This window comes from Prionailurus bengalensis, chromosome C2, assembly GCF_016509475.1.
Source record: "Prionailurus bengalensis isolate Pbe53 chromosome C2, Fcat_Pben_1.1_paternal_pri, whole genome shotgun sequence".
Classification (NCBI taxonomy): Eukaryota; Metazoa; Chordata; class Mammalia; order Carnivora; family Felidae; genus Prionailurus; species Prionailurus bengalensis.
Genome location: NC_057350.1, coordinates 62,317,475 through 62,335,669, shown reverse-complemented (window position 1 = coordinate 62,335,669; position 18,195 = coordinate 62,317,475). Strand labels below are relative to the sequence as shown.

Sequence of the window (18,195 nt, the reverse complement as noted above, 5' to 3'; positions counted from 1 at the left end):
ACTCAATAACCTTTTCTTGTAAGCATATAACATGCTTTATGACTTTCACTCAGAGTTTGGGGATGGCAAAAGTGTTATTGGCATCACAACCCACAACCCCACTTCCAACCTTCCAACCTCATGTTTTCCTCCTCCGTAGACATAATGGTGTTATCTCTCAGTATTTTTTGTTTAGGCATTAAATCTTGAAAATATGCGATCTACATGTGGGGAAACAAAGGGATATGTTACATACAGTGGATAACAAATCGCCATGCTTATGCCACACATGTTGTGAAAATGTCCAGGGGCCAAAAAACCAGGACGAGTAGGGTGGAAGCATCACCCAGGGGCTTTCTTATGTGTAGGAGGTTACTGGGGCTGGGGCAAGCTTGGAGGGGATGATATATCAGGAGTCTTTTAAGTTGCACATGGCAGAAATACAATTCAAACTTGCTTAGGCAACGAAAGGTATTGACACAGAGAATTGAAAAGTCCAAGAACAGTACTTGTTTCAAGCATTGCTGGAACTAGGTGACCAGACAATGTTACCAGGACTCTGTCTCTTGCCGTTTATTGGGCAGGCTCTTTCCAGATGGTGAGCAAACAGCCATTATAGAAGAAAATTCCAGGGAAGGACCTGGTTTAGTCACTTGCTGGTGCCTAAGCTAATTGCCAAAGCCAGGACATGTATTGGGCTGACTGGCCAGGCCTGGTTCTTACATCTAGTCTCTGTTGAGAAGAGAAAAGATTCAGAGTCAGCTGTATTCAAATTAAATGGCATAGAGTCAACACAAGAAAGAGGTAGTCTATTACCAGTGGACTGTGAAAAGATGCAGTGAACAGATGTCCACTGCTAAGTAACGTTGTGAGAAAGTAGCTCATGGATGAATGCTATAGTTAGGAGAAACCAGTTTTAAAAGTGAGAAGGTCAAAAAGTATGTGCTAAATTTAAGGAGAAAATAAAAGACTTAAGTAAAATTTGTGGTTGCAGTTTTGAGAGGGATTCATTCCCTTGCTGTTGTGATAGAAAATACTGAGTCAGCTGGGCATGCAAGGCTTTGGTGAGAAGATGCTGTTTGAGAAAGACCTGAAAGAGCCACGGAGGTATCTAGGAGAAGAGTATTCCAAGCAGAGGGAACGGCACATGCAAAGGAGACAATGAAGTAACCGAGGGCCAAGATGCCGTCAGGTGTGAGCAAGCAGGGATGATGAGGAGGCCATTGCTGGAATCTTTTAGCCATCATTTAGTGACTGAATCACAACTTGTGAGAGTCACAAGGCCATTGCTGCCCCAAGTTCATCACCAGGTATGATATGTGAGAGTGCTGAATTCTCCCTCTTCTTGGATAGGAGCCTGAGTTGTAACTTGGAGCTCCCGTGGGTAGTTTACAAAGCCAAAGGAAGGGAAAAGGAGGTAGAGACTGACAGTCAAGAATCAAAGTCCATTCATTCATTTATTCCTTCACCCATTCGTGCATTCTTGAAGCATTATTTGATATCCACTTGCTATTTTCAAACACTCAGGTAACCAGAGCACGAAACAGTAGGACAAAACTCGCTCGCCTAAGTGGTTTTACAGTCTAGCAGGAGTCATCTAAGAAGACTGGGCAGGCTACACTGGCAGGCGGAGTGGGAAGGAGGCAGGATTCATAGGCCTAGGCTGGTAGTTCAGAAAGTCAGCAAGGGGAGCAAGGTCAGTGACCTCCCATGCGAAGACAGAGGCTGCCTACCCTGTGAGGGTGGGGAGATGACTCTTGCCACTGCTGAGGTCAGCACACAGGCGCTGCCTCCCTCTGGCTGCCACTTGGCATTTCCCCTTGTTGATGAAACATCCCAAGGTCTCCAGGCTCTTCCCTGCCTCTACTTACTAAAGGTGGCGGAGGAGGGCTATAGAGGGTAGAAAACAAAGACAGTTGGACACAAAATGTCTCCTTTTGTTTCTACCCTGCATCTTCTTTTCCCAACATGTTGGAAAAGAAATTTTTAGAAAACATAATTCTACCTCTTTTGCTTATAAAATTTGATGCAAGAAAGATACCTTCTTTTTTACCCCAAGTATAAAATGAAATATTCATCTTATCTATAGTTTAAACATAAATTTGCACTCATGATGAATTAAATGAATGCTTGGTTCTCATAGCACTTAGTAACCATTAGCTCCAGGTTATAAGAGGCCCTGGTTGATCAGCTTTTTCACGAACATGAGTTTTGAAGTGACCAAAGTAGTTTCAGGGCTGTAGGCTTCCCGGGCAAACATAGCCGTGAGGAGTAGTGAAAGCCCAGGGGGCATCACAAATTGGTGGTTTGATTTGGCAGGCCAGTGTTATTCTCCTTTACTCTTTAGTTTATTTCCAGAGTGTCTAGGTAGGGCATGAATTTTTCAGTTTGCCACAGCACGGACCAGTTTTGAACCACTCCCTATTGTCTATATCCACATGTTTCACCATCTCTACCTTCTCTTGAAAGCAGGGAAACATCTTATCGTAATTCTATTAACTTCCTAGGAATATTAGACATTTAATTCTGAAGTCCTCATGGGCCCACATGCTCTCAAGCCTTAAAGTCCCTGGGTATCACTAAGAGCCCAGATAGTGACAGTTTTGCCAGTCATCAGAAAATGTCTGTCTAGAAAACAACAATTCTAGCATTCTCTTTGAGAGTCTCAAGGACAGGATTAGGGTGGGTGCTCGCCTCAAGGGTGAAATTTAAGGTCACATCAAAAAAAAATCAGTGAGGGGCGCCTGGGTGGTGCAGTCGGTTGAGCGTCCGACCTCAGCCAGGTCACGATCTTGCGGTCCGTGAGTTCGAGCCCCGCATCGGGCTCTGGGCTGATGGCTCAGAGCCTGGAGCCTGTTTCTGATTCTGTGTCTCCCTCTCTCTCTGCCCCTCCCCCGTTCATGCTCTGTCTCTCTCTGTCCCAAAAATAAATAAACGTTGAAAAAAAAATTAATAAAAAAAAAATCAGTGAGACAAATGACATATATTTTTTTAAGTTTATTTATTTTTGAGAGAAAGAGACAAAGCGCAAGTGGGGGAGGGGCAGAGAGGAAGTGAGAGAGAGAAAATCCCAAACAGGCTCCAAGCTGTCTGCGCAGAGCCCAACGTGCACACCTCACAAACTATGAGGTCATGACCTGTGAGCCAAAATCAAGAGTCAGATGCCTAACTGAGCCACCCAGGCACCCTGAGATAAATAATAATGCAGTACTTGCAAAATCAAAATTAATGCAAAAATATCTGTGATAAACAAAATATCAAAATTTCAAATAAAAACAGGTTTCTGTTTGCATGTCTGTGACTCTGCATTACTGCACAATAACATCAGTCCTTTTCAATCAGCCTCCGTTCCCTGACCCAACAAGGCAAAGAAACCCATGGCCACCAACAAGCAGGTTTATGATGGGTGACAACGGTGTGCCAACAGGTTGGGCAACGAACGTGGGGCTTTCCATAGACTCATGTCTAGACCTTTCATTAACCTTCCCACTTGGTTCAGGATGTAGGATAATGTTTAAGTAAGTATATATGCATAAAATTGCACACTTTCCCCTTTACCTCAGGCTTCAGTAAGGCACAGGGAAGAAGTTTTATTTTTTCTTTAAGTTTATTTATTTTGAGAGAGAGTATGCGGAAGGGGCAGAGAGAGGGAAAGAGAAAGAATCTCAAGTAGGCTCCACACTGTCAGCGCAGAGCCTGATGTGGGGCTCGAACTCACCGACCATGAGATCATGACATGAGCCAAAACCAAGAGTTGAATGCTTAACCGATTGAACCACCCTGGCACCCCCCAGGGAAGCAAATTTAAGGTCTTCTGTCTATAATTTAGCAGTCTGTATGAAAATGTCTGACTTGTGTGGAACAGTTTACAAAATACATTCAGCCATGAGCCCATTTTAAATACCTACCTATATATTGATACAGATGTAGATAAATAGATAAGCAGACTGTTTTTAGGAGGAGAAGAAGGCAGATAAACAGGCAGACAAACTATATAAAACTGTATCTCTAAATGTTAAAATGTTCAATTGTGGGTAGCAAATTGTGGATTATTTTTATCTTCCTTTTCTTATTTATATTGTTTACCTCTCTACAATGAACCCATATTATTTGGGTAATTAAACAATAAAATTATTTTAAGATTCTTTTGACAACCCTATGTGCTTTCATAGCCTGATCACATGCGATAAGATGTTAACCAGAGACGTTTCTCTTGGTTTGGTGCCATCTCGGAAACACTAAATATGCTGTAATTACCAATAACACATACCTGTAAAAAAAAAAAAAAACAAATCAAGTAGCCAGTCTGCTGGAAAATGTACATTCAAAATGTGTTTGCCACTTTAATAGAATTCTCCAAGAGCATTTACTAACTCATCTCAGAGCTATAACCTTGCCCTCCTTCCTGATGACTACAAATTTGTTTCCAGGAAAACAGGACAAAACTTCAATTACACAGGAGTAAATATGTGACTGAAAGAGGTGGTGGGTGTGGATGCCAGCCTTACCTACATGATAGGCAGGCATGAGTTTTAATCCCCTAGGAAAAAAGTTAGGTGAGTTGTTGTTGAATAAAGAAAGCCCACATTTCTAATGCTTATTAGCTAACATTTAGCTAGAAGGGTCACCAATCGTTAAATTATTTTTATAGGCAGCTTAGCAGAAGCTGTGTTTCCATGACAACAGACAATGTATGGAAAGGTTAAAAAAAAGTTAATGGGATTTGTGGTGATCTCAGTAATGCTCTATGGAAATCACTCATTAATTTGATTTTCCTATTTCTCAGGCTTCCCTGCCAACTGCAGAACTGGATTTTCTGGGGCTGACTGATGTTGGAAATAATGCATTTCTGAGAGCTTCACTGTGCCTTTTTCCTGAGGAGTTGAGAAGGAGAGTTTGATAATCCCTCCCTGATCTATGAGCTGAATATGGGCAGGTACTTCTGTGAAAGACCCATAGCACCCCTCAAACTGACCAAGGGAAGTGAAGGTTTGGTCAGAGCAGCAGGCACAAGTTTATCTTTATTTTCTTCTGGAATCCACATTAGCATGTTTGCTTATAGTTAAATGTTTTATGAGGAAAGAGAAATCAGCCTACTTTCCAAGTTTCTGAACTGAGTCACTGGATGGATGATGGTGGAAAAGATTGAAGGATGAGCAGAGTGTGAGCAGAATGATAGGAATTGTATTACGTCATGACTGAACATTTTAGACCCAAAAGACTACTTCATGCAGATATGGCCATAGTTTTGCTATCAATAGAACATCAGGAATAGTGCCCAGAATATGATTTTATTACCATTTGAAAGATTCACCTGTTGGTGTTGAGGCCTTTTTCACTTGTCCTCAATGTAGTTTTAATTTTTTTTTAAACAAAAATACAAGAGAACAAATCTACACCTTTACTTATTTACTTTTCAGTAAGTTTAAATCCTTGAGGGATACAGCATCTCACAGGTTCTGTGGCCAATGGCTTTAGCAGGAAGCTTGCTTTGGAATTTGGCATGAACCATGCCACTGTTTCCATGAGCATGAGTTACTTTTCCCCAGATTACTCTGGTTTTGTTCAGTTTGCCACCAGGAGTCACTGTGTTGTTCCTTGCTTTGTACACATAGGCACATCTCCTGCCTAGACAGAATTCAGTTTCATCTACAGCATAAACACCTTCAATTTTAAGAAGAACTGTGTGCACTCCCTCTGGTTCCAGAGACCCTGCTTATGGCCAAAAAAAGTGGCCTTGGACCACAGCCTTCCAAACATATTTGTCATTTTAGGGGTCCTGTTCCCAAAAGGCATCCACAGGCTCCAAGATGGTGGAAAGAGAAAGACCAACTTAGTTTTAATTTTTATTAAAGTACTCCAGATGTAGATGTTTTAAAGATTTCTGCTCTTTTTTTTTTATACTATTTATTTTTGAGAGAGAGAGAGAGAGAGAGTCAGGGAAGGGCAAAGAGAGAGGGAGAGGGAGAAAATGTCAAGCACACCCCACACTCTCAGCATGGAGCTCATCACAGGACTCAAACTCATGAAACTTGAGATCATGACCTGAGCTGAAATCAAGAGTCATCTGCTTAACTGACTGAGCCACCCACGCACCCCCAGATGTAGATATTTTAGAAGCAACAAATTATGTTGCTTTCTGAACAGAATTTAGAATCTATTTCCATATCTTGAATGGTCTATACTTCCTAGTATCACATTGACTTTGTGTGTGTTATGTATGTTAGAATCACATTGTTTTGTATCAATGTGAGGCTGCAATTATCCTTAGTATGTCTTTTAGGATTATTATGAGCTTCTCTGATGTGTCCTTCTCCACCTTAAAAATTCTATTAAGGAGCCAAGAGTTTACAAAGCAAATAAAAACAGATATTCACAGGGGCACCTGGGTGGCTCAGTTGGTTAAGTGTCCAACTTCGGCTCAGGTCATGATCTCTTGGTTTGTGAGTTCGAGCCCCATGTCGGGCTCTGTGCTGACAGCTCAGAGCCTGGAAACTGCTTTGGATTCTGTGTCTCCGTCTCTGTCTGCCCCTCCTCCACTTGTGTTCTATCTCTTTCTATCAAAAATAAATAAAATGTAAAAAAAAAATTAAAAAAACAAACAGATATTCACGTGTAAAAAAACCAGAATCCCAACTTTGACCAGGAAGACCACTAAACAGTGTATATTAATATAGACTTACAATGCTATTGTTTTCAGTGTGACCATGAATTCAGTGGAAGAAGTTTAGAATTATCATTTGAAAAAGAATGATTTTTTAATTTTTGTTTTACTTTTATTTAAATCCAAGTTAGTTAACATATAGTATAAGAATCATTTGAGTAGAATTTAGTGATTTATCCCTTAAATATAACACCCAGTGCTCATCCCAACAAGTGCCCTCCTTAGTGCCCATCACCCATTTAGCCCATCCCCCGACCTAACACTCCTCCAGCAACCCTCAGTTTGTTTCTCTGTATTTAGGAATTTCCTATGGCTTGCCTCTGTGCTAAGTTACAAGGATGTTATTTTGAGGTATAGATTTGGGAGATAAGTAAAAGCATTTATCCTACCAAAAAAAATTTTAAGGTAAAAGAATGCCTAAACAATATAATGCCAATATGGCTCCAACCCACGAAAGACCTTTATCAACATCATATCCCACACCTGTTGAGACCCTAATCGGATTATGGTTAAGTCCCGGATACTTACTCCAAAGTCTTCGGTGGAAATCACACCAACTCAGAATGAAGTAAAAAACTCTTTTAAATTGGCTCTATTAATGATGCTTCCTGACCCTTTTCTGTGTGGTTTTTTCTCCCAATTAAAAGTTTCACTCAGTATCAGTGACAAGGAAAGACCCTTTGATTCAGTAAGGACTCATCCCTATGTGACATCAGCTTTCTTCAAAACATTAAATAGGCACCAGCTCCACACAGAGCCAAGTAGAGTTCCTAAGGTATAAGTTGTTCCTCCTCAGATCACTTATTTCCATGATCTTCATTATCATGAAGGCTTTGACATAATTTTCTTTTCCTTGCTAGGGAATTCTATGTGCAGATGAGTGTCAGAAGCTGAAGGGAGTCCACTGGCCATGTTTGTCTACGGTGGGGACTCAGGGTCAGGGCAAAGTATGACTTGTTAGGAATTTGCACCAGGATTGATCTAGGAAATTTAGAGGAAAAAAGAACAGAATCAGACACTTCAGGATTTAAGAACATTGCTGTTTCTCATGGGAGCTGTTTACCTTCTAATACAGGGTACTTAGAAAATGGAATTAGAAGGAAATTTGAAAAGGATGGGTGCTAATGTACAACTTTTTAAAATATAGTATCACCATTGCAGGAACAATGATTATGAATAATCAAGAATCTGATAGCTGACTTGTGTGGGGATACATCCAATAGAAATATTAACTTATTAAAACTGAAAAAGATAGGGGCGCCTGGGTGGCGCAGTCGGTTAAGCGTCCGACTTCAGCCAGGTCACGATCTCGCGGTCCGTGAGTTCGAGCCCCGCGTCAGGCTCTGGCCTGATGGTTCGGAGCCTGGAGCCTGTTTCCAATTCTGTGTCTCCCTCTCTCTCTGCCCCTCCGCCGTTCATGCTCTGTCTCTCTCTGTCCCAAAAATAAATTAAAAAAAAAAAGTTGAAAAAAAAATTAAAAAAAAAAAACTGAAAAAGATAGAATGTACTGCATCGATACATGGATTAAAACAAAAGCCAGGGATGGGGTGCCTGGTGGGTGGCTCAGTAAGTTAAGGTTAAGCATCCGACTTTGGCTCAGGTCATGATCTCATGGCTCATGAGTTCAAGTCCCGCATCAGGCTCTGTACTGACAGCTCAGAGCCTGGAGTCTCTTTCAGATACTATGTCCCTCTCTTGCTCTGTCCCTCCCCCACTCATATTCTGTCTGTCTGTCTCACTCTCTCTCTCTCTAAGAATAAATAAACATAAAAAAAAGCCAGCAGTTTCTAGGAATTATGTATGTCTCTATAATATTTAACTTAGCAAAACCTAGAATAGCTTTCCATTGGATACTTCTCCAGAGTCATGAAAATATTCTGAGGTGATTTAAGTCAAGTCTTAGTGCCTGTTATGAATTGAATTGTGCCCCTCCTCCCCAAATGCATATGTGACCTTATCTGGAGATAGGCTTTTGACAGAGTTAATAAAGTTAAGATGAGGTCATTATGGGGTCAAACTCAATAAGATTGGAATCTTTACCAAAAGGGGAAATTTAGGGGCACCTTGGTGGCTCAGTCAGTTAAGCATCTGACCAAGGCTCAGGTCACGATCTCTCAGTTTGTGAGCTTGAGCCCCACACCGGGCTCTGCGCTGACAGCAAGGAAACTGGGATTCTCTCTCCCTCTCTCTGCCTTTCCCCAACTTGTGCTTTCTCTCTTTCAAAATAAATAAATAAAGTGTTTAAAAAAGGCAGAGGAGGGAATGGAATTTGGACATAGAGATATCCACTGGTGATGTAAAGAGACACAGGGAGAAGATGGTCATTTACACATTGAGGAGAGAGGTCTGAAACAGATCCTTCCCTCCCAGCCCTCAGAAGGAACCCACTCTGCCAACACCTTGATTTCGGACTTCTGGCCTCCAAAACTGTGAGAAAATAAATGTATGTTGGTTAAGCTACCTAGGCTGTGGTACTTCGCTATAATGCCTCAGCAAACTAATACAGCACACAACAATCCCATCAAGGACCAAAGCGATTGGTCCTGACTGGAGGCTTAGGCTTCATCCTTCTTTCCCTTATCAGGGTCACTGATGTCAGACTGGGAAGCCAGAGAGATGAAATGTGAGACGGCACTATGTCAAATCAACTAATGAGGAAAAGAAACACAGAGCCACTGGAGTTTGATTACTCTCATGATTTATTAATATTCAGATTGAAAAAGGAGCCTTAGAGCCGCAAGTTACGCTAATTGGCACATTTGCTTTATTTTATTTATTTATTTATTTATTTTCAAAACAAACTGGGTTTTTGATTTTTTTCCTTTTTGTTCATTCCATCACATTAAAAGGAGGAAAAGAAAAATGGTTTTGAATTCACTCGATATTTTGGACTCCTCAGATGAACGGAACATTGCACACACACTTGGAACAGAGAGAGATAGAGAGGAAAGTGGACTCCCACAGGGCCACACGCACCAGATCAAAAAACTTGGATACAGTGCAAGAATTTCCCGAAATGATTGGATCATCATTACCAAAAACTCGCCATAACAACACCAAGAAACAAAAAATGTTTAAGCCACACTGTTTGACTTGGGATCTTTCCTGCTTTTTTTTTTTTTTAAATGTTTGCCACACAGAGAGAAAGAGGGCTAGTGGGTAGGAGAGGACAGACTCACGGACGTGAGCAGGACAGGAAGGGGAACTTCAGAGTGGAGTTGAGAAGAGGGATGGGGAGAGACAGGGTTCAGGAGAGGGGAGAGTGGGGACGTGGAAAGCCATTTCTTAAAGTTCAGGCATGTTCTTGGTCCGCCTCACGTTCTTCTCCTTTACCCTCATCCTGCCGGGCACTTTCCTTAGGTTTGGTTTCATCTACAGCTTCTGAGGAAGAAAACAAGAGTGGGGAGGGGAGAAAGGGGTTAGTATTTTGTCTCATCTCTTCATATGATAGTGCAATGCATGTCTCTTTTCCATACCATTTCATAAGAGATTTAAGATAAAAAGAGATCATTGCTATCTCACTAATATAATTTCCAAGTTCAGAAGGGTTTACCTCCAGGAGGCTCTTCAGTGACATGTATGGAAGAGCTCAGGAACAAAGCTGTGATATTAGGGGAAGGAGCCACTAAACAGAAATTACCACGGTCTTTAATCTCTCAGCCTTGCAATCAAGATATCCATACACAGGCTCTTCAAATAAGGAATTGACAACAAGCTTGTATCTCTTTTCAATCCATGTCAAACTGATTGTGACAGATAATTTCTGTGGATCGCTGAACAGTCATTCCAACTCTCTCACCTCTTATTAGTGGTGTCATAAAGGCTGGAAAGTAAAATAATTGAGTTTCCAGATCCCCTTGAAGCTAGAGGTATCCATGTAACACAGTGATGGCCAATTAGATAGAGACAGAATTCCTTGAGGAGGACCCCAGAGAAGGTCTTTGCTTTACTTTCTGTTATTCCTGATAACTGAGACATCAGACAATACCTGGTAGTATAGCAGCTATCTTGTGACCATGAGGACAAAAACTATACACTAAGGCTGGTGGAGCAGAAAGGAGAAAAAACTATCATTGAGTGACCTATCAGTCTCAGACAACTTTACCTCAGACTTTTTCTTGTTATGTGAGATAAATAAACTTTAAACTAAACCATTATGGTAGCTTTTAGTTTCTTGCAGTCAAGAATATTCCAACTGAATATACTTATCCATAAGGCAATGTGCTTTGTTTAACACGGAAGACTGTGTCTTTTTAAAGGATAGTTTCTTCCTCAGGAAGCAGGCAAATTTTCTAACTTTTCTGCCTGGTTTCCTATTAGAACTCAGTCAACTGATTTCATGTGACAGATGGCTCACTAAGACGCCAGCTAGTGGAAAGAGAATTCCTTTGCCCTGAAATCACCCATATTGCTAACCTAAATTCCTTGTGTTGGGTGTCCCCCAGATTATCCCTGGTTTCAATAATTTGCTAGAAAGACTCACAAGACTCAGTATATAGTCCTATTCATGGCTATAATTTGCTACAGTGAAAGGACACAAAACAAAATCATCAAAGGGAAAGTTGTATGGGGTGAAGTTTGGAGGAAACCAGGCACAAACTTCCAAGAGCCCTTTCCCTATGGAGTCATACAGAATGTGCTTAATTCCTCCAGCAATAAACTGCAACATGTATGAGATGTCAGCCACTAGGGAAGCTCATCTGAGCTCACAAGTCCAGAGTTCTTACTGGGGGCTGGTCATGTAGGCACCCTCTGCCTAGCATGTACCAATTCCAGACTCCCAGAAGGAAAATGGATGTCCAGCATAAACCACGTTGTTTGCAACAAGTGTTTAGGCACAATAAAGACTCTTAGTTAGGAAATGGTGAGACCCTTCTCAAAATTCAAGTTCCTAGATTCCAGCCAAGGATCAACTTTACAAGCATCCTAAGAAGTGAGAGATGTTAAGACTACAGAAATCGAGGCCTTTTAAGAGACCGCTAGAAGAGTTCACATAAGTGTATGTTTCTTTCAAATCAGTCAACTCTATATTTATATTCAGATGAAGTTCAACATCTACATACAAATAAGACAACTGCTGGAAATATATTTTTGGAATTCTTTCTTTGGAACAACCATCTAATAATATTCTTTTAAATCTGTGAGTAGCAGAAAATGTTTATCTCCTTGGAAATAAATTTGAGTTTTAGAATCAAATGAGGCTGGACTGGTAAATAAGGTAGCAGCTATGATGGTTCATTTTAATGTTACAACGACTAATTTTTGACCAAAATTTTTAAGTCTGATTTATTTTGGGAATTTGTAGCTGACTATCAGTCACTTTCCAAATGTAATTATTATAGTAAGGCTACCTACTATTACTCATAAAGCCATTTTATTGGGCCTAGCCTTCTTAAGTGACCATTATTACTCTTAAAGAACTGGGATACCAATCATATTTTTCAGGAAAAATTTTTGTATAAAACTAACTCAATTCTGATCATTGTAATACTCTATGTACCAGCATTGTCCCTTGTGGATTATAGAACTCTGGTGAACTAATGAATCAGCTAATTTTCTGCCAGAAGAAAGCTTTCAGGTTTATTTCAGTGAGTTTTTTGTTTTTGTTTTTGTTTTTTGTTTGTTTGTTTTTTATAGCAATCTGGAATTTGCTCAGAGAATTTACTTAGTTCCTTAGCTCTACTCAAACTTTTGGATACTACAGGTATCCCCAAGGTGGTTTACTATCCGTATCACCCAGGAAACAATGAATTTAGTGCCCTCTTCAAACTGCAAAAAAAACAGAACATTAATTTAAACTGGCCTGAAGCATATAGAAGTTTCAGGTGTAGGAACAAGACAAGACTTTAAGCCTTTCTACCTGAAATAAAAACTTGGGAGCTATGAGGTAGATTTAAGGGAGGCTGGGGAACTTGAGAGAAAAGGTGGAAGCAGAATGTCTGTTTATAGAAAAGGAAAGAACATTCCAAAAGGAAAAACAAAAGAACAAAGATTCAGGTAATTCTGAAAAGCAGCCACACTTTCTGTCTTCTGTCAGAGTGGAATCAGGTTAAATTCTCCCAAATGCCTGTACTTTCTCTTGTCATCCTTTGCCTGGGCCTGGGAGAAAGAGTGACAATGGCACCCATCTCTTTATTCTGGCAGGAAGTGCTGCTGTCCACTCCCTGTTAAGAGAGCTTCAATATCTACATATTCTTTCCTTTAAATGCTTCAAAATATTTGAAATATACTTATTTATTCATTTACTTGTTCAATAAGTTGTTATTGAACACCTGTAATGTGCCAGACATTTCTCTAGATATTGAGAAGAGGTGGAAAAAACATTTAAGACTCATTTAAGTCTTTCACAATATACCTTTAACAGACAATGAAATCCACAATCATAGAATGGCAGGGAGAGAGGCCTCAAAGAACATCCAGTCACTAGACATAACTCTTTAAGGGTAACAACAACTTCATTTTTGCTCAACTTTGAACCCCCTGTGTCTAGCACAGACAGAACCTAGTGCAGGGAAGGCCCTCAATAAACATGTGTTGAATGAGAGAATGGATAGACATCCTCACTTCATAGATGAAGAAGCAAAAGTCCAGATGTTTCCCTAAATCATACGGTTTTCTCATGACCTAGCCAGAACAAAAACCTAGAACTTCTACTAGTCTCAGTTTCCCATTACATCAGGTGGTCAAACTCGACCAGAGAAGGTCAAGATCAAATCAGTTTTATTCAGCACTAGAAACAGGTAGCTAGGGTCCACAGGCTTTTAGTGATCTAAAAAACTTCTGAGATTAAAAAAAAACTGTTGGCTCCAAAATTTAAAATAAAAAACATAAAATTAAAACTGATGAAGTTCAATTAGTTGACTACAAAAGGGAACATGTCAGTCAACTAGCTGGAACTCAACTGAATACATATAATTATATACACATTATATTTTATACGAGACAAGATTAGTTTTTTATTTACTTGATATTACTGAATACTGAACAAAGGAGTCATCTCTGTGTTAGATGTAGGGATGACTAGCTGGTAGAAATAATATGTGTCAAGTCAGTGGATTCAGCTACATTTTTTTAGGCCACCAGGAAATTATGGGGAGAAAAATATGGAGGAAGGAAACAATATAAAGTAAGAATCTTCCACAACCACAAAAGCAGAACAAGAACTCATAATGATATATTTTTTAAAGCATACACAAAAACAGAAACAAGCAAACAACAATAAGCCTACATGCAAGTGAAGGAAATGGTGATCAAATATGAAGCACATGCCTGCTCTAACCAGATCCACTTGGAAGGGAGACTGTGTACGAGTTTGTGAAAAGTTTTAACCTTAGACAAAGGGAAGTTATTGGAAACAAAATCCAAGTTATGTATAAATGGGTCCATTTGAGCGTGAATGCCAGAGAGAACTTCTGGATATTGCTAACTTGTTCCTTCTCCCTCGAATGCCAATTCTAAACAAGTCACTGTAGTTAATAAGTGATGTTGACCATATACTTATATATCTACAATTTCTTACCTGTTCTATTCAGAAACCTCACTCTCTGGAAAGAATCACAAATGACAACTTTCCTGGCCCTTTGTATAAAGTGTTTAGCTATAGCTAACATAGTTGAGCACCTCCTATAAGCTCACAACAATTCTACATGTATTTGTGTCATTTCATTTAATCCTTACAGCTCTTTAATCAGTCCATTTTACAGTTGGGGAAGATGAGGTACTTAGTGAGATGAAGTTACTTACCTAAGTCTGTACTGTTTGTAAATGGCAGCAGTGAATTTCAAACTAGGACAGAGACATCTAGGCAGCTTCTAATTTAGATTCCTCTCCCTGCCCTTAGCTTTGCCCAAGAAGGATGGGTGGGCTCAGAGAGGGAACCAGAGCAGGGGGTCCACAGGTGCCTAGGCCTGCAGCCTACACAGTTCAAAAACTGGTCTTAATACAAGCAGCTCAGAATGGAGGGAAGAATCTTGATTAGTCTTGAACAATATGAAATCTGGTCTTGGCACTCTCTGGCACTAATTACATAATTATAAATGCTAGGGATGAGTTAATATGTAATCTTTAGTATTTTGTGCAAAAACTTTGATCACCATGGTGAGTGTCAGAGATAAATGAATGGCTGAGGCCAGCTGGTCACTCCAATTATCATGATCCAATTAGGGTAAATAATCACATTCCCCATCTAGAGGATCAACCTCCCTCTGAGACAGTTATTGCTTACGAAGAGGCGAAGAGGCAGTGGAAGCTAAAGACTGAATGAGATTTTCAGACCAAGTGACACAGAACAAGTGAGTGCAAGTAAATGGGCCCAGAACTGGCAAAAGGGGAAAGCCTGAAGTCATTGATGTGATTGTTGAAAGTCAGCAAGTTAAAGAGTAGAAAGTGCTTTTTCTTTTTCAGTTTAGCTCTGAATAGCAATTTTGCTCATATTAAACATGGAAACCTAATATTATTAAGACATTACAAGAAAGGCAAGTTTAAATGAATCATAGGTTATGCATGTACCAGATGACCAGTGAACGTATTTTCATTAACAGTCATTACTATTCAATACCTAGTAATGGTTTCTCCCCCCCAAATCAGTCTTCACCAAGGGAAATCAGCCCCACAAATCCAGTTTTATTATGAGGCATAATGTATCCTCCCAAACAAATAAAAAAACCAAAACACCCAAATCCAAAAACTGATGATGCATTTTAGTAGTTTGGTCTAAGGGGGGGGGGGAGTATTTTTTTTTTAATGAAATTGGGCAGTGTTTTATAAATATATATATTAAATTATTAGATATTTAAATTCTCAAAAACTATATATAGTCACTTTGAACAGGTGATGTTAGCTTCTGGTAAAGACCTGTAAAATTCTCTGGCACTAGCATTTTAGCCTTGACAAAAACATTACTTCTTTCAGACCCAAAGACCTCTTAGAAATGACCATGTTCATTAGAAGTCTCCATGAATTTTATCATTTCTGTGTTAACTTAAAAAGAAAGCATCATAGAAAGCAAAGTCATGTATTCTTAATGTTCTGGAGTTAAACGCACTAAAAAAGGGAAGAAAAAGTGTGCTGCTCATTTATTCATTTATTTATTCAGTGAAAGGTCCTGAGCCTGTGTGCGTTCTACATGTTTCAAATATAGCAGTGGTGCTATAGCAATGAAAACACCAAGTAAGATAAGAATCCCTACCTTCCTGGAAATTATACACCAGTTAATCACTAGCACATTTATATGGCAGTGTATTGTTTGTTGGAGACGGAGTAGCAAAGGAAAAAGTGGTAGCTGGACAAGAAGCACTCAGCCCAAAGGGGCATAATTTCTCCTGGATTTGTAAAGTTGAGTATCTTTAATAAGTTTCTAAATACGGAAAACCCTGGTAACTTTCACATTCTCAATCCACAACCATCATTCCTAAGGAAGATCAAGACCACATTAAAACAGCAATAAAGGGGCACCTGGGTGGCTTAGGTGGTTGACCATCTGACTCCAGCTCAGGTCATGATCTCATGAGTTTGACCCCTGCATCAGGCTCTTTGCTCTTAGTGCAGAGCCCGCTTCAGACCCTCTGTCTCCCTCTCTCTTTCTGCTCCTCTTCCCACTCTCTCTCCCTAAAATAAATAAACATTAAAAAAAAAAAAAACCAGCAATAAAGATGGAAGTCATTTCTTTATGTATTTGAAATAGTGTGGTGGTAGCCTTAAAACAGTAAGGGGACCCAGGTGGATGATTTCACAGTGGTGCTTGAAAGATGTATGCAAATCGGCTCTCTGATCCTTACTGAAATAGAGTCTAGAAGCAGCTCTTGACTTGATGCATCCCATTCATTTCCTCGAAAGGGTGAGAATAGCACGTCTGCACATTCTGTCGGGAGCAGATACCAGGAGCATATGCAGCAGCGGCTGCTCTCGTGCTCAGTCGGGCAGTTCGGCTGCAGTGCTGCTGGAGGGATGGCGGTGTTCCCAGCTGCTATCGCCTACCCTGAGCTCTAATGGCCCTGTTTACTGGCTCCAGTCCAGGCCCCTCCTCAGCCCTACATTACTGAAATTAGGTTGAGTGGATTTCCGAGTAAAACATTATCTCTTGGGACCTGCCCAGCTCTCCCCAGCCTTGTCAACATTGATTAAATAGAAGCTGCTATCATCCTGGGGCCATGCCTACAATTACTCTACCAACCACTCCAGGCTGGGGTGTTTGCTTTCCCTTTTTATTTTCACTTTTCTTAAATATTAAACGTTATCACCTCAAAGGCTCAAAGGAAAGTAACAAAAAAAATTCTGAAGCTAACTCACACATATCCCTTTGTCACTTACATGGTCTTCCGCTGGAGCTGTGTGCCAGATGTCAATCTGGAGCCTGGATCATGGCTTTTGGTGGACACTGGGATCCACATTTTGACCTCCACTTTTGGCCACTTTTTAAATCTTGTTTTACATTTTAAATTTCTTTCAAAGCATTGAGCCAGGATACACCATTTTCATGTCACCAGAATGATGCAAATATTACCTATGCCCCCCACCTCTTGCTTTTTGAGCCTTCGAAAGAGAGGATAATTCTATTGCTTCTAACACTATTCACTTGAGGATTTTAAAGAGTAGCAAGCAAAAATTTAACCAAAGAGAAAACTCAAAGGCAGCATGATGATGGGGTCCCAATGACATCTGAAACTACATACACATGTTTACTTTTCTTAAAAGTTTAGGCCTAGAACCAAGCTGATTTGTATTCTAGCCTTGACTTTGCCACCAATTAGTCATATGATCTCAAAGAAGTTATTTTTCCTTTCTATAAAATCTATACAAATTCTATAAAAACATGAATAATGACTATTCCACCTTATTGCAGGTTGTTTGGAGGTTGAAACAAGAAATCTGAAAGGACTTCATAAAATTTTAAATGCAGCATGAAGTACATTGAGACTTAAAACCAACCTGTGAGATTTGGGTAAAAAAGACCCATCAAGTTTAATATTCTTATCCCAGGAAGATAAGAACCATTTCCCAAAGGAAAACAAAAAACAAAAACCAAAACTTCTTTCTCAGATAATTGATTAAGAGGACTTCTCCCCTAGAATATTCCTGTAGTCTCTGACTCTGATCAGAAAATAAGGATACACGTGATGTGTTAATAAATAATAATAAATTTAGTTAAATTTAGTAGATGTGTTAATAAATAATAATAAATTCAGTTACAGAAGTTGGGAAAGAATCTAGGATCTCTAACGTTTGAAATGAAAGTCAGTGTTTTTTTGGTCTCTCTCGTTTCTTCCTTCCTTCCTTCCTTCCTTCCTTCCTTCCTTCCTTCCTTTCATTCTTTCTTTTCTGAAAGAAAAATGACCCAGAGATTTTTGTTTTGAAAAAATTAAAACAAAAGCCAAAGAACATACAAGTTGACTGGCCTTGAAAACTTCTTAAACAATCTCAGTAGAAAATGTCTGCCAAATCAAAAAGAATGAAATCTTGCCATTTGCAATTACGTGGATGGAACTAGAGGGTATTATGCTGAGTGAAATTAGTCAGAGAAAAGCAAAAATCATACGACTTCACTCATATGAGGA

The 18,195-nt window shown here is 39.8% G+C and overlaps 1 protein-coding gene and 1 pseudogene across 2 annotated transcripts in view; both read right to left on the bottom strand.

Moving 5' to 3' along the window:
- Window positions 1-5,357: 5,357 nt before the first annotated feature.
- Window positions 5,358-5,739, bottom strand: LOC122492269 (annotated as a pseudogene).
- Window positions 5,740-9,324: 3,585 nt separating this feature from the next.
- Window positions 9,325-18,195, bottom strand: part of GAP43 (growth associated protein 43) — a 127,561-nt gene continuing 118,690 nt past the window's right edge. For both annotated transcript variants that reach the window (XM_043595987.1, XM_043595986.1), the window contains exon 3: window positions 9,325-10,024. In XM_043595987.1, the coding sequence (XP_043451922.1) occupies window positions 9,936-10,024 (89 nt within the window). In that variant the 3' untranslated portion in view covers window positions 9,325-9,935. The remainder of the gene's footprint in view (window positions 10,025-18,195) is intronic.